General features: G+C 38.8%; 1 protein-coding gene across 3 annotated transcripts in view; it reads left to right on the forward strand.

Annotated features, from left to right (window-relative positions):
* SMURF2 (SMAD specific E3 ubiquitin protein ligase 2) overlaps positions 1 to 26269 on the forward strand; it is a 95388-nt gene that overhangs the window by 28745 nt on the left and 40374 nt on the right. For all 3 annotated transcript variants that reach the window (XM_024192540.3, XM_024192542.3, XM_024192541.3), the window contains exons 2-5: positions 10825 to 10863; positions 12716 to 12824; positions 21057 to 21190; positions 24266 to 24331. In XM_024192540.3, coding sequence (XP_024048308.1) covers positions 10825 to 10863; positions 12716 to 12824; positions 21057 to 21190; positions 24266 to 24331 — 348 coding nt within the window. The remainder of the gene's footprint in view (positions 1 to 10824; positions 10864 to 12715; positions 12825 to 21056; positions 21191 to 24265; positions 24332 to 26269) is intronic.

Below are 26269 nucleotides of genomic sequence, written 5' to 3' on the forward strand. Positions count from 1 at the left end.
GCTGCCAGTCTGGGGTTCTGTCCGCTGGCCTCTGTAAATGTAAAATGTATTACTGGCACGCAAAACCTTAAATTACAGTGAATAAATGAAGACTTGGCACACCACTTCTGAAAGGTTGCCGACCCCTGACCTAAGCCCACTTATTTTTCATACTCTTCTTAGGCTTTCATTTTAAATCATATATAAAGATGCAGTTTGTTATTCCCCTTGCAATGCACCTCCTCTTCTGGTTTATGTTGCAATGAAGTCATGGTGCTAAATCTGCTTTCTCCACCCTAGCTCCTTACTCCCTCTGTCCTATTCCTATCTCTTGGGTGGGCCTGGAGAAAGCCCACCTCAAGCTCAGAGTGAGTGTGTCATTTTTCTTCCAGACTTTTTCATTGCTGAGACCATTAACTCTCTCAACCAGACTTGTAGCTTTGGCATCATCTTTGCTCGTGAAGAAAGTCAATAGGGAAGTGTTATTTACTCCTCATAACACAAGAACTAGGGGTCACCGAATGAAATTAATAGGCAGCAGGTTTAAAACAAACAAAAGGAAGTATTTCTTCACTCAATGCACAGTCAACCCATAGAACTCTTTGCCAGAGGGTGTTGTGAAGGCCAAGACTACAACAGGGTTCAAAAAAGAGCTAGATAAATTCATGGAGGATAGGTCCATCAATGGCTATTAGCCAGGATGGGCAGGGATGGTGTCCCTAGCTACTGTTTGCCAGAAGCTGGGAATGGGCGACATGGCATGGATCACTTGATGATGCCCCAGAGGGAATGAACAGAACAGGGAAACTGGCATTGGCCACTGTCGGAAGACAGGATACTGGGCTAGATGGACCTTTGGTCTGATCCACTATGGCCGTTATTATGTTCTTATGTTTGCCTTCTATCCCTCACCTCTTCCCATCACATCCAGGATATCGCCAAATCCTGTCACACTTCCTCTAGAGTATCATCAATATGTGTTCTTTTTCTCTGTTACCAATGGTAAAACTTTACCCTCCCCTCGACTCTTCTTCTTCTTACATATTACCCTCTTCCCTCAGAAAAGACTCCATATCAATATTTTCCAAGAAGCTTCTGTTTCCTCCTCCAGATCTCATCTGAAATCCTACTAGTTCTCTGAATCTAGATACAACTGCACATTTTGCTACTTGCATTGCTTGTCCTGTTTCCTGTAATGGCCTTCTGTATTTGCATCTTTAGATTGCGATTTCTTCTTCAGGACAGGGACCTTATCTTATGTGTATTTATTACATGTTTTTTTATGCTGTGTGACTAAAACTGTAATAATAATGTGACATAATAATTTCCATAGCAACAGACCCTGATGTCATAAAAACAATATTATAACTTTGCTGTAGAATAAATCCAAAGCTAAAACTAGTCTGTGCAAGAGAGAGCTCTTCAGTAATTAGCAGCAGGAGTAAGTAGAGTACAGAAAACTTCTAGGCAGTGTAAATTATTTTGTTCTACAAAGTTCAAGTTTGCACCCATGAAAATTCCTCTTGAATTTGTTTGTCCTCAGTCTGAATTTTCCCCTGGTTAAGGAATTGTCCAGTCTTAGTTTGTGCTGTCTTACAAACAGGTTTGAACCCAATCTTCTGTTTTGTATTTATATATACTGTTACTATATATAACATAAATGAAAATTTAAAAAACTGGGAAACTTGGGAAATATGTATTTGTGTATATGACTAAAAACATGGGATTGAGCATGGTTTGTTGGGATGTTATGGCAGGCAATGAAATCATAATCTAAGCAAGAAAAATGGAAAATAGGATTCACTCAACTCCAATTTTGAAAACACAAATGTGTGTTAGAATAGTAAATAAAAAATAATTTTATTAATAAATGGCTGACATGAGCTGTCTTATTTACCACAAATGGTTTTTCAGACAAGTGAATATACTCAATGTTCCCGATGTACTAAAGCATTACAAAAATAATTTGTTTTAAAATTAAAGCAGATATGTAATGGTAAGACTCAGTTGCCTGAAACATTCTCTTGCTCTTCTCTGGTTCGACACATTTCCCTGAATTGAACTTGTTTTTGCATCATATAAGGCCTCAATATATGTGCTAGTTGCTAAATTACCTAAATATATAATGTGTGAAGTTGATGTGCAAATGTGTCTTGGCACATGTATTTATGTCTACAGAGCAGTCCTGTTGTCCCTTCCAGATTTGTTTACTGCAGTGCTCTCTTCCCTGGGCTACCCAAAAACCTTAAACTAGTAAAAAAAAAATGTAGCTTCCCATTTACTGAGCTGCATTTCATGCATGGAGCATATTTCATCTCCATGCTGGTTTCCAGTTCATTTCATGGTACAATGCAAGATGTTGGTTTTTATTTGTAAAGCCTTTTGTGGTTACGATTCTAGTTATCTGAGGCCTTGTTGTTAATACAAGTTGCACTGGTCTAACTAAAGTGTGTGTGGGTTTTTTTAAAATAGTTTTTGTTGTTCACTAGGGCAACCCCCTATGTGGACATTCTTAAAGTTATATAAGCCAGGCTTAAATTGATCTGTGTCCCCGCAAAGGGGGTTTATACTAATTAAACAAAATTATTTAAATAAACCCAAAACACTTCAGTTAAATCAGTGCAACTTGTAATGTACTCAAGGCCTTAGGGTTTGTCTGAATCATAATTTTTGGCAAAAATTTACCATTACACATGGGTGTGATGGGCTCCCTGGGGTGCAGCCTGGGACTGTGGGACCAGTGTGTCCGCTTAACTCTCCACCTGGGCGCTCTCTTAGTGTTTTGCTAGTGACCAGCTACAAACCCCTCCAGGCACCTTATCACTCAGCACAACCACATGTGGAACCCCCCACACCCAGCTATATTGCATGAATGCTCCCTGAGCCACTCACGAATCACACAGAGAAAGGCACCAGCCAAATCCTCCCAGTCTTGTACCTCAGAAATATACTGTCTTGCATTGCTCAAGAAAGGATCTTAAGTAGTGCAAGTTTATTAATTGAGTCACCACTTCATCAATGGAAAGTGGACATACATCAGCCTTTGTAACCTGAGCAGATTTACTCAGGCAAACTCACTGGTAAAAATAAACAGTAAAACAAGTTTATTGATTACAAAAGATACTTTTTAAGTGATAGGCAAAAAGTCAGAGTTAGTTACCAAAATAAAATAAAATATAAGCACGCAGTCTAAACATTAAACTCCATTAGACTGGGCAATATCTAGATCAGTAGTTCTCAACCAGGGATCCAGGGCCCCCTAGGGGGCCTTGAGCAGGTTTCAGGGGGGCCTCCAAGCAAGGCCGGCATTAGACTCACTGGCAGAAAGCCAAAGCCCCACTGCATGGGGCTGAAGCGCAGGTCTCTGAGCCCCGCTACCTGAAGCTGAAGCCTGAACAATGTAGCTTTGTGGGGGCCCCTGTGGCATGGGGCCCCACACAATTGCCCTGCTTGCTATCCCCTAATGCTGGCCCTGGCTTTTATATGCAGAAAACCAGATATTGTGGCACAGGTGGGCTGTGGAGTTTTTATAGCATGTTGAGGAGGAGGGGTCAGAATTTTTTTTTTTTTTTTTTTTTTGAGAACCTCATCTAGATTAAGTAATTTTCCTCACCCTACTGAATATTGCAGTTCATAGTACACAGGTTTCACCCTTGAAACCTGCGCCAGTCTCCTCTATTGGTGTCTTCAGTCTTCTCAGTGTCCTTGTTGCTTGCAGCATAGGTGGGAGGAAGAGAAAAGGCCAAGCATGGGGCTACTGTGTTCTGTTTTATACCCAAAGGCCTTGGCTACACTCAGGACTTCCCAGCGCTGCCGCGGCAGCGCTGTGAATCGCAAGTGTAGTCGCGCCACCAGCGCTGCGAGAGCCTCTTGCAGCGCTGTAAGTACTCCACCTCTCCAAGGGGAATAGCTTGCAGCGCTGTGAGTGAGCGTGCAGCGCTGCAGGTTCTGATTACACTGGCGATTTACAGCGCTGCACTCACTGCGCTCGGGGGGGGGGGATTTTCACACCCCTGAGCGCAGCAAGTTGCAGCGCTGTACAGCGCCAATGTAGCCAAGGCCTTAGTCCATGTGCTTGGGGAACACAAGTCCAGGCATGTCTGGTGGGGCATTGCTGAGTCTCCAGGCAAGGTTGAACAATTCCCCTGGTGTGGCCTTATGAATTGCAACTCCCTTGGTGAACAGTGGCTGTTGATGGTTTTGACACCTGCCGAGGCATTGGTTACTTTCCTTGCTGTTGTCTCTGGGGAACTAATATCTGGCCGATTTCCCCAACTTGGAGCATGTTTTACTGACAACCATACAACGCAATCTCATAACTTTATAAGCATTAACAATATACATATTTAGATAGAACAGTGACTTTCAGCAGATCATAACCTTTCCCTTGATACCCTACATGCCATGCTTTTATATGCAAGATCACAATTATATATAAATGAGGAATATGGGGGTTATAGGGCGCTCCCCCAAGGTATAGAATGTCACAACGGGTTTTGTAAACTGAAGTCATGTCTCATCAATTAATTAGAATTCTTTGAGGATGTCAACAAGCATGTGGATAAGGGTGATCTGGTGGATATAGTGTACTTGGATTTTCAGAAAGCCTTTGGCAAGGTCCCTTATTCAAGGCTCTGAAGGAAAGTAGTCATGGGATAACGGAAGGTCCTCTCATGGATTAGTAACTGGTTAAAAGATAGGAAACAAAGGGTAGGAATAAATGGTGAGTTTTCTCAATGGGGTCCCTCAAGTATCTGTACTGGGACCACTGCTGTTCAACATATTCATAAATGATCTGGAAAAAGGGGTAAACAGTGAGGTGGCAAAGTTTGCAGCTGAAACAAAATTACTCAAGCTAGTTAACTCCAAAGCTTATTGTGAAGAGTAACAAAGGGATCTCACAAGCCTGGGTGACTAGGCAACAAAATGGCAGATAAAATTCAATGTTAAGTGTGAAGTAATGCAATTGGAAAAAATAATCCCAACTGCACATTTATAATGATGGGTTCTAAATGAGATGTTACCATTCAAGAAAGCGATCTTAGAGTCATCGTAGATAGTTCTCTGAAAACATCAGCTCAATGTGCAATAGCAGTCAAAAAGGCTAACGGAATGTTAGGAACTTTTAGGAAAGTGATAGAAAATAAGACTGAAAATAGCATAATACTGCTATATAAATCCATGGTGTGCCTACACCTTGAATATTGCATCTAGTTCTGGTCGCCCCATCTCAGAAAGCATATAGTGGAACTGGAAAAGATTCAGAGAAGGGCAACAAAGATGATGAATAGTATGGAACAGCTTCCATAAGAGGGGACACCAAAAAGATTGGGGCTGTTCAGCTTAGAAAAGAAATGATTAAGGGGAGATACGATAGAGGTCTATAAAATCATCAGTGGTGTAAGACTTCAAATCTCTGGGCACCTTGAGCTTAGTAGCTGTCCTCTCATTACATCATCCTAGGAATTTTATATGACTGTCTTGTGTAGCAGATTGTCATCACATTCTGTGGTTGCGTACGTGCCTAAAATCTAGGCATCGAGGGACAGCTGAAATTTTCAGCTTTTGTGCCAACGTTAGCTTTCTGCAGTTGAATTATTTGGTTTGTGTTGGAGGGTTCCCATTACATGCTTTCCCTCAGCTCATCACCTTACCTCCTCCCTCACCCCATCTCTTTAAGGGAAGAACCAGTAATAGTGGCTAGACCCAGGACTACTGTTTTCAGGCTAAGTTAACAGCTCTGATATTAGCATCCCTTGTGACTGACTGACTTGTCTAACATTGTGCTGTTCTAGGCATTTCCTGTGATTCGTGCCGGAGTGGATTGTTGTATGATCCACCTAAGAATTAGGTGGCATGGCCATCATTTTATTTTTACTTGTGAATAAAGCTCTTCAGAAATGAGTACAAAAACAGCAAGGAGTCTGGTGGCACCTTAAAGACAGGTGCCACCAGACTCCTTGTTGTTTTTGTAGATACAAACTAACACGACTACCCCCGATACTTGACAGAAATGAGTATAGCATTAAATGATCAAGTCTACTAGGTTCTGAATTTCCCAAAGAAAGCTGAGTTTAACATTTAGCCTTAAAAAGAGGCAGATGCTGTTATATCAGTATCTTTTTATAAACAGAAGTCACTAGAAAATTTGAAAAAATGTATCACATTCAGTCTACTAATTAGAGAGTAATATTTTATTTCAATCGTAGTAGCTCCTAAAGCGCCATTTACAGTGTGGCTCCATTATGCTAGGCCCTGTATGTGCCTTGAACATGACAATGAACAGTGATGGAGTAGAGGAGAGATCCAATCGATATATACATTTGTACATAATGTGTATATACAAGTTGTATATAAAATTTTTGTTTCTGGCATATTTAAAAACATTTTGTAATGCACATCAATTGCACCTGACTGTGTCTAAGACTTTTAGTTGGTTAACTACTTGTAGGGATCATAGAAGAAGCTGGTCTTGGCGAGGGTAGTTCCTTACAGATCAGTTCAGGAAAGGGTATTCCTCACATAGGGGAAATATTTACGATGAGTAATTGTATTTCTCTAAAGTGAGTTCAGTTTGTGGAATGCAGCCACCAGCACTATTGAGCTTTGGGAACTTCAAGAAAAGCAGTGTACATTGGAAGCACATATTTCAAGCCACGGTTATAAGAGGCTGTTCAGCTCCTGACCACCTCTGTTGCTCGTTTTCACAGCCAGCTGTGGGAGTTTTCACCCTCTGTATTTGCCAAATAAAACCTTTGGGTTTTTTACCGATAATTTTTAGTGCCTTGAGGGGATGCTCATAATATCCCAGTGGGCACTGCTTTTCTAGAAGGTTCCTGAATCTCTGTGGCCGTGGGAGTGCATCGCACAGATGCACCATTGTCAGAGAACTAGAATTATTGGTAAGTAATTTTTGTATGCATGTCTTGTCACCTTGTAACTTATTTCCACCCTTGCAGGCGGTTATCTTCATTCTTGATTTTTTTTTTTTTTTTTAAACCCATTCCTTGAAAGAGAAGTTTATTGTTTGGGGAAGTATTTCCCCCTTTTTGCCAACACATTCCAATTTTCCCTTGGTTTTGGAATTGCAAAGAAATCCCTGAATCATTTTTGAGAAAGGCGTTGTTTTCAGTTTCCAAAAATAAACAAGACATGTCTGGAGCCACCAAACTCTGATAATAGAGACAATCTATTCCACTCTAATGTTTATCTCAGGGCTCCCAGTGGCTTTCTCAATTTGCCATTGTTTCTTCAGGGACCACAAAATTTCTTTCATAGCTAACTGATTACTCAGCACTAGTATCCTTTCATAAAACTTTATTACTTGCATATAATTGAAGAAAAAAGGGGATGATACAGAGCAGTTTAAACCAATATTATTCTGTTTGACTGAGTAAAGACTTGCTCTCTTTTAAAATTATAATATTAACTGCGATATTTTAATAGCTTATTTGCTTGGGCAGTAATACGATTAGAGGGACAAAAGAAACCATGTTTCTGAAAATAAATTAATGAAGACAAACTGATAAGTATCGCAGTGGATGCTAACTTTGGACTGGTTATTACCAGAGGGTACAGAAATTGTAATAATGCTATCTCCTCATTCATTAAGGGCATGGACATGGGCTGTAAATACTTACTTGATCGTTCGGCCACATTATTGCCTATTTCTTCTCTCCATTCTTAAAGTGCAATATCATCTCAGGTGAAGGACTCATAACCCCTGAAAGGGAACTTTCAAACAGAAGAGAACTTTAAAAATAGGAATCCTTTTATAATTCATGTTTTTCAAAATTCTGCCATATGTAGTGTCCAGCTTAGTAGCAAAGCCTTTCTCCATATTACTTGTGCTCTTGTTCTACTTTTTTTCTGAGTACAGTGTGATCTGTAAAATTGTCCAAGTGCGTGCTTGTTTTTTATTTAAAAGGTTTCCTTCAATTTTGCCAAGTGCAAGTCTTCTTCCATAAAAACATCACTTGTAAATATATAGCTATTTTGTTGGCAAAGAGAGGGAAGAAAACTGCCCCAGTTGAGGTGGGTGATTATGTGGTGCTGATAATTGTAGCTTTTTTGTTTTTAACCAGCACGAAAGATTAAATATTGGGCTGTTCTTGAATTCGGCCTTCTTCTTTTCTGAGTGGTCATCTACAATTTCATGTGGTTGGATTTTCCCGTTCAGTTCATTCTTAGTGTGGTCTTGTCAAGAAAAGAGTTCTTGTAGTGATTCTGCAATCTGATTCTTCAATTTAGATCTCCAAGGCTCTACCCAGCTTCTGGTGCCTACTCAGAAGGTTGTTTTTGAAGTTTCATGTAGTGAGGGTGGAATCTTTCTCCGGGGTTTCAGAAGACAGATACTGGGGAGCCACCTACGCAGCAAGACAAAAGTTCATCTGGTTAGTTTCCTTGTTAGATGGTGTGAAAGCAGGAATACCAGTCAATCTAGACTGGTGAGTCTGACTAATGCACCAAATTTACATGTGGGAAGTCTTGCTATTTATATAGAACTGAAAGGAAGACAGATCTCTAAAAGTTACTTAGAACTAGGCCAAAGCACTCAATTTTAGGTCTCTGGTGTTCAAGCATCTTAATTCTTTTGTTGCTGGTGGGCAGGTAAAGCAGAAAGGTACACACTAAGTGAAAAAATATGAAGATATGTCAACCAGGAAATGAGTATAGCCATCATTACTCAATAGAAAGTTTAAACAAAGCCTTTTTGTGTGGAAGGAAATTCTCTGTACAACATTTCGAGACTAGATCTCTCTATCAGTCTTGTTTTAAAATATTTTAAAACAACTTCATTTAGTACAGGTATGTCTCAGTTATTCAGACCCATTTAGTTTTCAAAATAAACATTTTTACAGAAAAATCACTTCTAAAACCTTACAAATCTGACCTTATTTAGACAATTACCGTATATACTCGTTCATAAGCCAAATTTTTTTGAGTAAAAAAGGGAAGCACCAGAGAAGGGGGTCGGCTTATGAACGAGTGTAGAGGGGGAGAAGTGGGACACAGCCCCTCCCCCCAACAGAGGGAGCAAGGAGAGGCAGCACAGCCAGCAGAGACAGAAGGGAAGAGGCGGGGCCAGCATCTCTCCGCTTCTGGTCACGCTGCTCTTCCCTTCCAGCCTCCGAAGCAGCCGCAGCTCCAGGGCTGGCAGGCTGCAGCCGGGTCGCTCGGCTCCGCCCCCCAGAGCAGGCTGTGGCTGCGCCGCCCAGCCCGCCGGAGCACGGCCCAGCCCGCTGGATCATGCTGTGACCGTGCCGCCCGGTCTGGCCCACTGGAGCAGGCTGCGGCCGGGCTGCCCAGCCTGTCGGAGCAGCTCCAGCCAGGTCAGAGACATCCTCCCCTGGCCCTCCCCCAAGGTGGGATGGGATGGGGAGAGTGTCGGGGTCCCGGGGTGGGGTAATGTGGGGGGTGGTCACAGGGGTTACTCCCCTGACTCCCAGCTGCTGCTTCTTCTCCCCCCCCCCCCCCCCCAATATTTCCCCACCAGTTGCTGTGCCGGCCTGATAGGGTAAGCTGGGACACTATGTTTACTTACCTCAGTGCCTGGGGACGCTTGAGGTAAACAAACCATCTCTGCTCACTAGTGGCTTATCCTGATGGCCCGGGAGCCAAAGTTTGCTGACCCCTGAATTATAGGGTCGGCTTATGAACGGGTTATAAAAATGTTCCGTTTTTACTTATCCATCTTGGGCGGGTGGGGGGGGGGGTCGGCTTATAAACGAACCAGCTTATGATCGAGTATATACACTTGGATCCTATGGAAAAATTGCCATTAAATGGTTATAATTTACCTTCTCGAGATGTATTGATTATGGTGGGATTTAGATTGATGTATTTAATATTTATCTGTGTTTAAGCAAGGAGACAGTCATTTTACTGTTCAAATTTAAACAGTTAATAAACCGGAAGCTTCTGCACATAGAGCAAATATTTTCTAAAAGAACCAAATTGTTTGTTTCATAGCTTATAGTTCAAGTAGCTAATAGATTAGCATATGTGTTTTCAGCTCTTTAAATTGAAATGATTTCTGATCTGACTCTTATTTTTCATGTAAGGCAAAGCTTGTTCAACAGACTTCCACAAGTGTTCCTTACATGTGTACACCACCTCCTTAAATCCTTATTATGTTTTACTAACTGTACCCTGAATACCCTCTGGAGATTGGTTATTTTTGTCTTCTAATAAAGTGTGAATTGAATGCATTTAAAAAGCTGGCTTGTACTATCATAGCAACCAGTTTTCAAAGTGAGACACTGAAACTGCAAAATTAGAATCAAGAATAACAGCTGAAAACACAAATGGCAACTCTAAATGATTTATGCCTTCTAAATCTTTAATTTGTGTGAGTGTCGTTGCACTGGGCAAGCTAACTTCATTTATCACCGTCCATCAGGAATTATGCCAAGAGGGCATACGGTATAGGGGAAGCACCCTAATCCGTTCTAGAGGCACCTGCCCTTCTATTCTTTCTTGATGCAGTTCCATCCCTCCTCCACATATTAGCATGTTCTGGCGATTAAAATTAGATTAAAAATATGGCCATGTCTGAAGGGCTGGAAAGCACACACACATACTGAGAACATCACCACTCTGTAACTTCCACCACAGCTGACCTTGGGGTAACTGTCAAAAGAAGGAACTTCTGGCTCAGCCTTCTGTGTTTACTTCATACATCATTAAAAATGGCCCGTGATCACAATTTGTTTTCTTGCATACATCTTTGATGTTCATAGATTTTTACTTTGCACTGGGTTTTCTGGAATGCTGAGAAGATAAAGAAATTCTAAAATATTAATGACCAGTAATTTCATTATGTATTTCTTGTTTCCCTTGCAGTACTATGTGCAAAAAACTTGGTGAAAAAGGATTTTTTCCGTAAGTAGCTATTAAAATTTATGAATTAATATGTGTGGTACATGTTACATAAGTTCTGTACACTACTTTTAACACAGCATCATAGTGCATTGACATCTATGTGTTGAAGGAGATAGTGGTGTTTCCAACCCACTGTTCTTCAGCGCTTGTAACTTTTTAGCTGGCACTCATCCTGGGAGTATTTTTTTAAATCTGTTTTTAAAAACAAACAAACAAATGAACAAAAATTATCAACAACTCCTCTGTACTGGTGTGGAGAGGGGAAGGAAGCTTATGGGTTGAAGACATTTTTGGTGCTAATAAATCTGAAGGATTTTCATCTAAAAATATTGATCTGATCGCTTTTTGGTGTTTGAATAGTATGATTGGTTGATTATGTGCGGTATCTTTTTTTAAACAAAAAATTCTATGTTTTTTCCCCACATATGTACCAATTATATTGGTGCTGACTTTAGAGTGGAGAGAGAAGTTTTTCACTTTGAGTAACTTCTCTCAGGCAAATTGCAGGCTTTCAGAAAAACTAGTATCACATACATAAATATACATTGAACCATTTTACCATAGACAAGCTCCTTTGGTCTAACAAGCAGATACCCTTTTTTATAATTAATGAGCAAGTCAGAATACATATTTGCCCACCCTGAACTGAAATTATGCACCTTCCACTAGTTTTCATGATATTTTGGAAGGGAAAGAGGATTCTTCTCAACTACGTGTGTGCGCGTGCGCACACAGAGAGATAGAAATATCTCTATATCTCTATATCAACTTCCTTCCAAATGAGATTAGTAGGTAAAGCAGGAGAATCCAAAAGGGCAGACCCTAAACTTTAAAGATAACCTGCAAAGAGGAAAAAGATGGATGTGTGCCCTTTTTTGTGGTCTTACGATATATAAAAAAGACCGTAAAGCCTTAATGTTTATTTTGTTTGTAAGGTCTCTGAGGAAGAGGCTGTCCATTACTATGTGTTTTGTATAGTGCCTAGCAGAATGGGGCTTTGATCTCAGTCGGGGCCTGTAAATACTACCATAATACAAATAATTAGCAAGGATAACTAAAAAATCCTGCTTGTAACTTAACTTAAATACCAGGAATGTTATCTTCTGTGAATTTAGTGGATTCCTTGTTGGCTGTTCATTGGGAACTTACACAGGGTTGAAGGGGCTGAGAGTAATTAGAACCTTATATAACAAGAGCTTTTCTCCATAAATATTTGACTCCGGGATTAAAAAACAAACAGTTTTAAAGAGTTTGAATGAAAATTACTTGTCTTCTCAGTCAGGTTGCACTTGCTTGGTATATTTCATGTTGTCCTAACAGGCCTCCAGTCATCCATAGTGCCATCCCAAGTAGTCAAGATTTGAATGGCAAGTGTAAAAATAGCAGAAGGAAAAACATTTATTTATTTTTTTACTTTTTTTAAGGGGGAGAAAAATGCTTAGTCCTCTTTACACATAAGGGGAAAAAAACCTTTCTTTTTCTTTGCAGGTCACCTTTAGAGCATTGTTGCAAAGCTCAGTTTGTTCATCTACTTAAAGGCAGTTTAACATTGTAGTTCTGTCAGTTTGTATACATAAGACACACATTTTTTTATATATTTGTAGAGAATATGAAATATCTGAAAACTCTTTTAAAGCAAGTATTTTATCCTGAATTTTGAATATTCTAATGCAAACATCACGTTAACCTACTTGGAGCTGAAATTGTGATGATGACAGACTCCGATTAAATATGACCCTTTTCAAAATACTCAGCATATAAGAAAAAAAATCACAGTTGTGTATTGATTATCATTTTATTTTTCTCAGTTTTCAAGCATGCCCTTTTATGAGTTTTTCCTCCCCTCCTATAGGACTTCCTGATCCATTTGCTAAGGTGGTGGTCGACGGATCTGGCCAATGCCATTCTACAGATACTGTGAAGAATACGCTTGATCCAAAGTGGAATCAGCATTATGACCTGTAGGTGTTAACAGTGATATCTAAAATACAGCAAAGGTTTGAAGCTGAATCTTCTAAAAAGCACAGAAACTCCAAAATTGCCAAATGTTCACAGTAGTAAAAATATGCCAGAGGAGTAAACCTTGTTAGCCAGGGTGAAAAATACATGCACCACAATCACACCTTTCGCATCTCAACACTACACCCCGGTATGTTTTCTAATACACTGTCTGCAATGCATTTTACAGATAGCATAGTGTTGTTTGGATTATTTTATTGTCCAACATTTTGATATTGGACTGTGCATAAAATAAAAGGAAAAAATAGTTTACCAAATTTCTCTTAGCATTTATTCTTCCTTTCCTCTTCATTCCATTTTTTTATTTCTGCAACGTAATTTGGTGTCTTTCCTTCCGTCTTTCAAAATCTTTCTTCAGTCCTAATGTTGTTTCCTTCTTTCCCTTTCTTATTCCCTTTAATTTGTGCTAAGTATTTCATTTCTATTCTGTGTAGGTTTTTATACTGCCATCCTCACCATAGTATCTGAGCTCCTTTCAGTAGTGCAGTAAGCAACATGACATACATCTGTCATGTGTGGTTCATTCTTTCTCTTGCTTCTCCCTGGGGGAGAATTTTCTGTGCAGAAATAATACAATATTTTGTTTTCTTAGGGATTTTTAATTTTTTTTATTATATTGTTTCTCTGCTCTCTTCTTCCCTTTTGTTCTTTCAATATGTGCTTGGGGTGAAAGGCAGAAAGAGGAGCCTTTGAACTATTTGCACAGTTTGCCTCAAGGCGCTCTTTTTAGTCACTGATTACATCCTGGTTTAATCCATTCCTCCATTCACATTGTCTTCCCTCCATTCCTGTTTTCTGCCAGTATCTGCAGTCACTCCTTAGGGCCTGTCTTGTGGGAGTATTTGTATTGATCAGGCTATTCCAGTGCAGACCTCCAGTGTAGCTGCAACACATTGGTGTAAAATGGGCTTTTACAAGTTTTAAACTGCTGCATCACTTTTACATAGGTGCTGGAACTAGAGGTGCTGGGGGTGCTCCCGCACCTCCTGGCTTAAACTGGTTTCCATTATATAGAGGTCTTACAGTTTGGTTCAGTGGCTCTCAGCACCCCCCCCCCATTATACAAATTGTTCCAGCCCCCCTGTTTAAAACTAGGATAAACTGCACTGGGTGCAAGCCCTGATTTGCACCAGTGCAGCATATCTATGCTAGGGATTTGCCGCAGCATAGCTGCATCACTGAATTTATACCTATACAAATATCTCCACTCCATGCCTCCGGCTTCCCAGGGAAAAGAAGCCATGGCTCCAGCCAGCATCCTAAATCTTCAGCAGAACACTAATGTGAAAGACCTGGTTTAAAGTAACCTCAGATCTTCCACTTCCTTGAATGGTTGAAGACTAAACACGCACAATACATTTTCAGAATTTTTTGGTGCAAGATACAAAACATTTGCATTACTATTTCACTAAATGTCATTGATAATTTAATGAAACAATATTGCTTTACTGGGGAGTGGGATTGTAGTATTTTAGCCAAGGACAGCATTTGTTCAAAGCATATTTTCAAAGCTTTGTAACTGTGCCATAAAAACTTAGTCCAGAGTCAAGCTCTGCATATGCAGTCTTTTTTTCAATTTCCTAACAAATTTGATTTAAAAGCAGTTTGTTATAAGGAGAAAAAACATCTCTATAATTTTCATGTTTAAAGAACTTGAAAATGCTTTGATTTTCATAATTATTAAATCTGCCACGGTGCTGATTTTATACAAGTAGCTAATTAAGTGAATTGTCTAAATCTTCAGGAACTGATTTTTTTCAGAGATTTCTTCATAGCCATACTTATTAGGCATTGTAATCAGGAGCACTTGTTTTCCGGGTTAGTATGGCAAATACTGCTGTGGAAATTGGTGCCAGCTGGTGAAATATATTTAAATTGGCAGCAGTACTGAAGTCTTGCATTTTCTTTTCCTCCTCTCATTCTTTTTTTCTTTCTCTTCCCACCCCCTTACCTTTCTTTTTGTTCTTTTTGGAAATGCCCACATTTCCAAAATTAGCACACATTAATGAGCTTCTTTATAGGAACAAAAAGAAAGAGTAAGGGGGAAAGGAAAGTGAAAAGAGTGTTGCCAAGTTTGTGTTTCCCACAACCTTGGTGGCTTTGTAAAGCTAGTTGTGGGATTTTTAAAAGGAGTAATGAGTTACGATAATTTGATAGTACTTATAATAATGCTGCCCACTTCTTGTTTACAATGTCACCTGAAGGTGAGAACAGACATTCACATGGGACTGTTGTAGCTGGCGTTGCAAGATTATTTACATGCCAATTGAGCTAAACATTCATATGTCCCTTCATCTTCAACCACCATTCCAGAGGACATGCATCCATGCTGATAACGGGTTCTGCTTGATAACGATTCAAAGCAGTGCAGACTGACACATGTTCACTTTCATCATCTGAGTCAGATGCCACCAGCAGAAGGTTGATTTTCTTTTTTGATGGTTCGGGTTCTGTAGTTTCCACATCAGAGTGTTGCTCTTTTAAGGCGTCTGAAAGCATGCTCCACACCTCGTCCCTCTCAGGTTTTGGAAAACACTTCAGATTCTTAAACCTTGGGTGCAGTGCTATAACTATCTTTAGAAATCTCACATTGGTACCTTCTTTGCATTTTGTCAAATCTGCAGTGAAAGTGTTCTTAAAACGAACATTAAGTGGCGGGTCATCATCCAAGACTGCTATAATATGAAATACATGGCAGAATGTGGGTAAAACAGAGCAGGAGACATTCTATTCTCCCTCAAAGAGTTTAGTCAAAATGTAATTAACACATTATTTTTTTAACGAGCGTCATCAGCATGGAAGCATGTCCTCTTGAATGGTAGCTGAAGCATGAAGGGGCATACAAATGTTTACCATATTTGGCATGTAAATACCTTGCAATGCCAGCTACAGAAATGCCATGCGAACGCCTATTCTCACTTTCAGGTGACATTGTAAATAAAAAGCCAGCAGCATTATCTCATGTAAATGTAAACAAACTTGCTTGTCTTAGCAATTGGCTGAATAAGAAGTAGGACTGAGTGGACTTGTAGGCTCTAAAGTTTTATGTTGGTTGGTTTGAGTGCAGTTATGTAGCAAAAAAAAAATTTGCATTTCTAAGTTGCACTTTCATAATAAAGAGATTGCATTATGGGACTTGTGTGAGGTGAATTGAAAAATACTATTTTTTTTGTTTATCATTTTTACAGTGCCCATATTTGTAATAAAAATAATATAAAGTGAGCACTGTACACTTTGTATTCAGTGTTGTAATTTAAATCAGTATATTTGGAAATGTAGAAAATCATCCAAAAATAGTTAATAAATTTCAATAGAATACCAATTGTTTAAAACTGCAATTGCGATTAATTTTTTAAACTGTGATTAATTTTTTTCAGTTAATCACGTCAGTTAACTGCGACTAATCAACAGCCCTAGTTTTTATCCATCATTTTCACTTTCAGAATCTTGTGTGTCTGAAGAAATCAAAAAAGACTTGTTCAGGTTAGCAATAAATAACTCCTCAGACAGAAGCAGGTCTTTCCTCTGTAACTAGCTCATACTTTCATGAGCTCTGGAAGAGTTATCTCCATGCCTTTATTATGTAATGAATTTTTAAAAGAGATGGCATGTTTGTGTGTCTCTCATCTGCGGGACCTGAAATCCAAGAAAAATGAGTTTGCATTCATAGGTAACGTTACTCTTAATACATATATCTTTTCAGGTATGATCCTGTAGAGATTGTTATTCTTCCTGGATCCTTCTTACTCTCAGTACTTAAGGTCTGACCTCACACTGAATCTCACTCATCAGTCATTTAAAAAAAAAAAAAAAAGTCGTCTTTCTCTCCCTTCATTCACTTACTTTATTCTCCTTTATTTTCATTTAAACCCAACTTTTTTCTTTGCTCCCTTGCTCTATTACCCTGTAATACTAGATGTGATTTAAGAAACCTATTTTCTATTATTAAAATTATTTACCTTAAAAAAATAAAAAATCGGAGCTCTGTGTACTGTCCTGACAGCGTTTTCAAATGCACATATTCTCAGCTCCAAGTTGTCTAGCTTGGCAGTTAGAAGTATCTTAAACCCTAGAATGCTATCCACATGATTGTCCTCTTAAGGAGCCTTGAATTGATTAAACGAGTTTGACTCTGTAGAATACATTTATCTGAATGTGATTTAAATATATTCTGAATTCTTACTTTGATATAACTAATGCCAGTTCTCAGCTCTGCATCCCAAGCAGATGTTAAAATAAAGTAATCTTTTCCTTTGCAGAAAGTCTAGAAAAATGTCGTAGTAAGAATAGTAACTAGCCCACTGCCAAAAAGGCTGATGATTAATCCCTGCAATCTATGAGATTATTTGCCTTTCCGACCTCTTCTGAAAATAATAATACGGTAGATTCTAAAGGCATCATAATGTTTACCCTAACAACACACCATTGCATGGGAACACTAGTCTCTGACTTATGACACTGTGCTGCTACAGGAAATAGTATGCACGCCAAGGATAACAGATGGTGTCTCAATGGCAAAATGCCCACGTGGTCTCTTCTGTGGAAATCAACCAGAGGAAGGTGCAAATATGTAGAATTTTTAGAGCTGATGTAATTAAATACAGCATTATTTTAATTTTCTACTATAAAATATTTAAAGAGGTTTTTTTTAATAATTGTAATAGTCTGATGTCCAATAACATTGTCTCTGGCTACGGTGTGTCTGCTCAATGCCAAGTTTAGGATCTTTCGCATAACAAATTAACACTTACAGGCTTTTTAATGATACTGCATCTGAGTGTACAGTGAGAGGGATCTTTATGTATTTGTAGAACTGTGTTTGAATTAGGTTGCCAATTTTAAGGGAACCCACATTCCTTAAATCTGATTCAGCCCAATACACATGTAGCTTCTGTCCTGTATAAGACTTCCCCCCCCCCCCCCAAGGCTTTTGCAGTACTGGGAGGACCAATAGTATGTGTTTTTGTTTGTTTGTTTGTTTGTTTGTTTTTGCTATATGTGCTCCTTAATTCAGATTTTAATGTGAGAGGAAGCAGTTGAATTTGATAAATGATTAAATTCCTTAATCCAGCTGGGTGTGTGTAGGGGAAAATCTGGGAGCCCTTCCAGAAAGAAATTGCCAAAGAGATGCTTTTTGGATGTAGTTAAATGTCAATAAAATACCATGCTTGTCCTAGTCGTGTTCCCTTTTCTCCCTTATTTTCCATCTTTTTGTGTTTTCCTTATTGCTCATGCTTTTCCCAATGCCTGAAAAATCATATTTGGCACTTTTACTGAGCTTTATATGTTCAAAGCACATAAACATTATCTAAACCTAGCTCCACCACTATGAAGTATTATCAGCTTTTTTTTACAAATGGGAATACAGAGGGAAAGTGAGTAACTTATCCAAAGCAGCAAAAGGAGTCTGTCAGATCAGGGATTAGAAATTGGAATTTCCTGGCTTCCAGTTCTGTGCTGCATTTTCTTTGCTTTTCTAGAGACAGCACATCTGGTCTGATCAGAGGTGTTTTTTCAGGAAGGAAAGTTTCCTTCTCGCCCTTTCTTCCTGCTTTACTCTCCCAGGCAGAATTCCGCAAAGAAAGTGTGCTTTGCCCTAGTGTCACAACGGTAGGCAAGTGACTTGACAGCAACCCTTCTGGATGATAATGGTGCAAAATGGATAGGCTCTGAGGGAAATGCTACCTATGGACCTTGGTGAACTAATTCATCTAAAATAAGAGCTAACCCTTTGTCTAAAACTTGACTTGAACCTTTTTGAGGTTAAACAAAATAATTAATTTAATTAACCTCTATCTTACCTGATTTTGTTTAGAGGTGGAAGTACTGAAATACTGAAAATAGCCTGTTTCCAGAATATTTCATAAAACCCTGTTCTTGTACAAAATCTCAGTTTGCAGACTTGAGATATAGAAAGGTTAAGATTGCTAACTTCTGGGTATCTTGCTTATCTGAACTATATCTCTTGAGGTTTCCTCTTCACTAGAATATTTCATATGGCCTCAATTGCAAGCATTGGAGGCCATGATGTAGCTATTGAGGAAGCTATATTGAGGATGGGTGTGTGTGTGTGTGGGGGGGGGGTAGGGTGACAAGATGTCCCGATTTTATAGGGACAATCCCGATTTTTGGATCTTTTTCTTATATAGGCTCCTATTACTCCCCACCCTTGTCCCGATTTTTCACATTTGCTGTCTGGTCACCCTAAGCGGGGGGAAATTGAGGAAACTCTCAGGATTTGGCTACACTGGAACTCTATGGGAGAAGGGAAATGGATTTGTTATGTGAAGAAGCAGAGTTGAATTTCTTTGTTTTAAGACTTTGAACCTTTTTTTTTTTTTAATAAACAAAATTCCTAGCTAGGGTTTTATATTTGATTTTTATTGCAAGTTGATGTGAAACAAATGTAACTTACTGTCCCAACAATGGACTGAAAATGCCAGTTCAGTCCTTAAATACCACTATAATTTTTCTCTGCCTCAATTTGCATAGTAAAAAAGATTAAGCATTGTTTCCAACAAGGTCCACTAGTGTTTATAGGAAGTGTTTTTTCCAAAGGAGGAAAAAACATCTTTCTTTGGCAAGTGTAAGTTGAATGGTTTCCTCTCCTAACATGATACTGAGACTAGATTTTTCTAGTGCAAAATTCAGATGCTAAATTGGTAAGTAGTAGTATAGAAGCTCTTTACCTGCCTTCTATGGAGGACTTGTTAGTTACTTCTGAGCCATAAAAACTCACCCTCAAATGTTACATTAGTAAAGTATTGAAATACGTATTTTTACTTAATTTTCTAGATAGGTTTGAAATTTTATTTGACGATTTTTTGTCCTTTTTAAAAGCAACAAGGAAATACTGGAAAATAAAAGGCTCATGGTTTTTTTTTTATTCTTCAGTGCTCATAACTAGTTCTCACAGGAATCTGTTTTAAGAATACAAAAATAAGTATATGAAATATAGTGTAAACTGTCACAACTAATATTGTGCAAGTGAATTCCGGTCTTCCCTTCCGTATTTCTCATGTGCTTTTCTGCCTCCAATACAGTTCTTAAATTGGCATTGTCAAGGTTGATAGGCCAAAAATCTGACCTCCCTTGAGAGTTACATTTGTCGGTCTGCTGACAACTTCACTTCAAATAAATAAATAAAAAGTTTTAACCCTAATATTAAAAAAACTAGGACTGTTTTCCCCCTTCCCTCCCCCCCCCACTCACAGGTATGCAACTACAGTAACGCTCTTCCCTGCTCTGCTCTGTTCTTGTATGCAGGCAGTAAAGTGAAATCTCCAAGAATCCTGCTCTGAAGGCCTGCATACAAGAAAGAAGCAGAGGAAAAGCGTTACATGAACACTTACTTGAGTATAGCTGCAATTTAAATCCCAACAGGTAGGTCCAATTTTTAGTCTGCCAGCCTTGACAGTATCATTTAAACTTTGACCAACTGCATTAAGAACTCTTTTTAGATAAGAAGACAATACAAACTAGAATGAATGTGGGAGGGTATATGTAGAAAGTGGTGATGATATCTGGATGGCTGAATTGATTGTTTACTTTTTGTTCAAAAGAAGTTGGTAATAATCTAAAGAAGGCCAGAATCTGAGAGCTTGGAATGGAGCACCTCTCAGGATCTGGGCCATAATTCTTAAATTTATATTGCCCGTGATTGAAATAACTAAACAATTAGATACCAGTCATTCTCACTTAGACATATTGTCACTGTCTAGCCAGAGGGTGTTGGCAATAGTTGATGTATCCAAAATACTTGGAAAGGTTCTTTCGAAATTGCTTCCTGTAAAAATTGGTTTGCAAATAAAATGCTTCTTAAAAGTGAACTTAAAAACAACCATCCAACCAACAATAACAAACCCTTTCAGTGTTCAGATTTTCTAAAATTTGAGAAATACTCATCTGGATTTTGCAAAGTACTCAGTAAAATGTTTTTGTAGCTCTGTAGATACCATGTATTTCACACTGCAAGGGATCCAGCAGGTCTGAACCAAAGTATTGTACAGTCTTTTGTTAGAGATACTAGATCAGAGGCAAGTCTAAAGTGGTGCAACTTACATCCTCTTCTGGGCCTCCATGTTGCTTAAATTACACCCATTGAGATTTCTTAAGACTCTCACTATTTTATCAATGTATAACTTTATAATGCTATTTATTTTTGCCCTTTTCAGATATATTGGGAAGTCAGATTCAATAACAATCAGTGTATGGAACCACAAGAAAATCCATAAAAAACAAGGAGCTGGTTTTCTGGGTTGTGTGAGACTTCTTTCAAATGCAATCAACCGCCTTAAAGACACTGGTTGTAAGTAGACTAAGTGCTAATATTTTGTCTCTGTTTTAGAGCACTTTTGCAAAGAGTTTTAAAAAAATTCAGTGGCAGCTCTGTGTATATGTGAATGTGTTCTTTTTGTTTTGCCCTTTTTAAAGACCTGTATTTTCAACTGGCCAGCCAATTGCAATATTGTTTCCTAGGTAAGGAAAATATGCTGAATTTAAGGCAGTGGTTCTCAGCCTTCTGTTTCCAGACTACCTATTACAACAGAAAGTTTCAAAACACCCTTCACTCTAGAAACAAAGGTGCGGGGGGAATGACCGAACTTTACAGCTGCACTGCTACAGTGCTGTTTGTATAGACATCGCCTTAGTCATGGGTTTTCCATCTGGGGATTGTAACTTGTTTTAGGTGGGTCATCATTCCCTCTCCCACCCCTTTGTGTCTAGCGTGGAGGGAGTTTTGAAACTTTCTGTTGTAATAGGTAGTCTGGAAACAGAGGGCTGAGAACCACTGCCTTAAGTTCAGCATATTTTCCTTTCCTAGAAAACAATACTGCAGTTGGCTGGCCAGCTGAAAAACCCATGACTAAGGCAATGTCTATACATACAGCACTGTAGCGGCGTAGCTGTACCATTATAGCTGCGCCACTTCAGCACGTCTGATGAAGACACTCTATGCCGACGGGAGAACTCTCTCCCATCGGCATAATAAAACCACCTCTACGAGCAGCAGAAGCTATATTGGTAGGAGAAGCTGTGCACAGTGTCAGTGTAACTTAGGTCGCTCAGAGGGGTTGTGGTGTCTTTTTTTTCCACATGCCTGAGTGACATAAGTTATGCTGACATAGGCTGCAGTGTAGACATAGCCTAAGCGTATTGACTTTAAGACCTTCTTAGACTTCAGCAATTTCATGAATGAAAACTGATCCAGTCCTAAACTTTGTATGCCTTATGACTGAGCAATTATCAGAAATATAACTCTCTCTTGTCACATACCTTACTTTCATATTTGCACAAACTTGCACTGGAATGCTATTAGAGTTGTTGGCTTTATTTAACCAACAGTCAACATATTCTTATTTGGAAGGTTTAACGTCATGAATTGCAAACATATAATTTGATATTCTAACCATTTCCTGTTGTAATGAAAAATAGAGAGGAAAAATAGACCTAATACCAGCATTACTCACTTTACACCATCTTGTCTCTCCGCTATTTATGTACATTAGTGGTATCTTTGCATTGAAAGTTGACAATATATAGTGCTTTTTCTATGTCCCAGTGCAACAAAAGTATGTTCGAGGTGGATGAAATTGCATACCTAGAATCCTTTAAGATAATTTGTTTCAGATGAGATCACTCAAAAGGTAGTTCAACTTCTAGGTCTTAGAATCTCAGGTGTCCCTTTCTTAACTTTGTTGTTGCACTAGTTTGATGCTTCTGGTGCTAATTGCCCAAATTAAACTTCCTATATCAGAGCTGTAAAGGAAGACAAATTCCAGTCACTGCCTTTATTGCCTTCAAAGATATAACTCTTATCAGAATTCTAGTTGGATTCCAAGTGTTTAACTTGTTTTTGTTTTAATAAATTGTACTTTAAAAAGGTGCATGAAGGGTAGCTTTAATTTGAAATTAGAGTTCTGTACTTGAGAATTACTGCAACTTCAATTTCTACCTGTGTAGCTTGTGCCTAAATATGTTAAGTTTACAGCAAACTTTTACAATAGTGTGGATTTACCGTTTTAAGAGAATGTTAATAAAAATTGTAAGATGCCTTTTTCTCGTTATGCTAATTAACACGGATTCCATTGAAACTGGTAAGAGAACAGTAGTAGATCAATCATAAGGCATGCCTGCCACTGAACAAAGCTTGACAAACCACTCTTGATGAAAAAGATGTACTTACCTGGCTAGGCCAGTCAGACTTTTTTTTCCCCAGGAAGTATTCTAGTCTCCCTCCAAAAAATTGGATTCTTGAAGATGAAGTAGCAACTGAATCTCTAATTTCTAACTGCTTGTAAAAAGCAACAGAGGGTCTATGTACATTAGCCAAACTGGACAGTCACTACGCAAGAGGATAAATGGACACAAGTCAGATATCAGGAATGGCAATATACAAAAACCTGTAGGAGAACACTTCAACCTCCCTGGACACACAATAGCAGATGTAAAGGTAGCCATCTTACAGCAAAAAAACTTCAGGACCAGACTCCAAAGAGAAACTGCTGAGCTCCAGTTCATTTGCAAATTTGACACCATCAGATCAGGATTAAACAAAGACTGTGAATGGCTATCCAACCACAGAAGCAGTTTCTCCTCCCTTGGTGTTCACACCTCAACTGCTAGCAGAGCACCTCACCCTCCCTGACTGAACTAACCTCGTTATCTCCATACTGATTTATACCTGCCTCTGGAGATTTCCATTACTTGCATCTGAAGAAGTGAGGTTCTTACCCACGAAAGCTTATGCTCCCAATACTTCTGTTAGTCTTAAAGGTGCCACAGGACCCTCTGTTGCTTTTTACAGATTCAGACTAACACGGCTACCCCTCTGATACTTAGCTGCTTGTAGTTGTCTCAGTGGTTCAACACATTGCATTTTGCTTAATTGCTTGGACTTCTTGCTGTTTAGTGTGGAGTACATGCTCATTTGATTGATGTTCCAGATTAGCTGTGTCTATGTTTACGTCTCTTGTACTAATATCCGATGCCATGGCGACAGTGAGTTATGGTGGTGGTTGCTCCCTACATGGGGGAAAAAAACAAGTTAGTTTTTAATACCATGTAACCAGTCCAGTCTGACTGTGTTAAATGAGAAGGTAGGAGGAGAGTAAGAATTGTGAGGAGGAAAGAACTTTGTGAAGTGGGTCAGAGAACAGTTTAAAATTTATTAAAGGAATTAAATGTCTTTTTAACGTTAATTTTTACTTTCAATTTTAGAAGCATGAAAATTAAATGTGCTGTCTTAAGATTTTTTTTCCCCCTTTCTGAATTCTAGCAATTTTAAGATCGCTCAGATCTTGCTTTTATGGTAATTCAGAATGCTCCTTAAAAACGGCAAAATATTATATAGTTAACACTAGATATTTCCTGATTTTTATAGATCAGAGGTTGGATCTATGCAAACTTGGGCCAAATGACAATGATACAGTTAGAGGACAGATAGTAGGTAAGTGTGGATTTTTTTAAAATTCAATTGGAACTTTGTTTTGATTTGTACTATCAGCTTCTAGATTGGTGTTTTCTGGACTAGAGTAACAATAACTATGCTTTTAAATTTGATTGCCAGAGGCCTTTGGCAACGGCTCCTTAATAACTGTGTGTGTGTGTGTATGTATGTATGTATGTATGTATGCAGTCGAGCTCATGCATAGAGTTATAAAGAAAAATAACAAGGCCCAAGAAAGCAAAGTAGTGCTGAAATGAGGCAAACCAGACTACAATAATACTAGTATAAAAGTTGTATAAAATGCATTAAAAGAAAACTGTCTTGAGCTTTGCCGTGAGGAGGTGACAGATGAACTCTGGGGCTAACTTCCCCTGAAAACCCAACAAAGCTGAAATTGTTGACCTTGCTTCAGGGCACCATGCAAGACATATTTTCTGTAGTTTTTGTCTAAGAATGGATGCCTTCCAAGGAGTTTTGCTATAACTGGGGTGAATTCTTCTTTGGGATAACTTCACTAATATACATTGTATTTTTATGGCTTTTTTTAAAATTGTCTTGCTTCAATCTCAGCTGCTGTGCTGTGTGATTCAGGTACTTTGTTCCTAAATTATTTAAGATTTTTAAACATTATAAATAAATCCTTGAAGCAGGCTTATTGGAAAATAAGCAGCCACACATTTAAGTAAAAATTCTTCTTTTGCTGCATTCTGAATTTAATTCAGAATAAGTTTAAAGGGCAGCCCTGAGTAGAGCACATTACAATAGTTCAGCCTGGAAGTCACCACGCTGTGGATCATTGTGATGGGGTCTGTATTTTTGTGGGGGAGCTGTAATCTATGAATATTTCAGAGATGGGGGGAAAAAAGATTTGGGCCTCCATGTTCAGCTCCTGGTTATAAACTCTCCAAGTCGTGTACCTGATCCACCCTGCGAGGGATCTCTACCAATAGACAAGGCAGCCAAGCAGCAAGTGGGGGCTTCCGGATGTTTGTTACCCTCCTTAAAATACTCTGTCCATTAATTACCTCTGCTTTATCTTAGCTAAATTTTAACCAGCTGTTTTGCCTCCAGTCTGCAGTCTTTGTGAAGTAGTAAGATAGCATCAAGACAGAGGTGATGTAATAGGATCAGATGGTGGGAGATATGTCGGTATCATCAACACATTATTAATGCTTCAGTCCATGCTGACATATCAGTTTTCCATGGAGGTTCACACTAAACAGTAATGATGATAAAATAGACATTTGTAGCAGCTCCCTTGGTGCTGGTGGAGTATTCATAGCTACCGACTGAAACCTGGTTGAAAGTAGTGTTCATCTCTTCCCTGAGAAATCCACAGCGTGTGAAGTTATAAAGTGTGTTACATTAGCGCCATTACTGCTTCCCTCCTGTAAGAATAGTATCTGTACGTTGTGTTTCAAGCTATTAACTTTAAAAAGGCCTTGTGTCTTCAGTCACTGCTGCCTTTAACTTGACGGATACTCCAGAGGCTTCTACCTTTTTTCCATTGAAAATTCATTGTTAATCTCCTTAAAATTTTCTTCACTAATACAACTTTGTTTTGTGGATGAATGGGTCCAGGTAAAACTAGATAATTCTGGTATGATAGAGTAGAGAGATTTGATTTTTTTTTTAATCAATAAATTGTAGCTAAAATGAGTTGGAAGTGGGATTAGCTTTATAACAGGGGTGAAATGGCCTGAATTAAAGGACAGGATAAAATTGAAAGGGAAATTATTCTATTTATCTAATTGGTGTCTTCAGCAATTGTTTAGGAAAAGAGGGACACCTTGGTGTATGCCTTATGGCTAAAAATCTAGGGACTCCCTGGTGAATGCCTTATAACTGAGGGCAGAGAACAGGGGGAATCTTGCCTGGGGTTACCTTTAAAGTAGGGGGGAAAGAAGGATGATGATTTTGGGTAGTGGATACAAAGGG

Source organism: Terrapene carolina, unplaced genomic scaffold (assembly GCF_002925995.2).
Source record: "Terrapene carolina triunguis isolate 2854851 unplaced genomic scaffold, T_m_triunguis-2.0 Scaffold192, whole genome shotgun sequence".
Taxonomy (NCBI): Eukaryota; Metazoa; Chordata; order Testudines; family Emydidae; genus Terrapene; species Terrapene triunguis.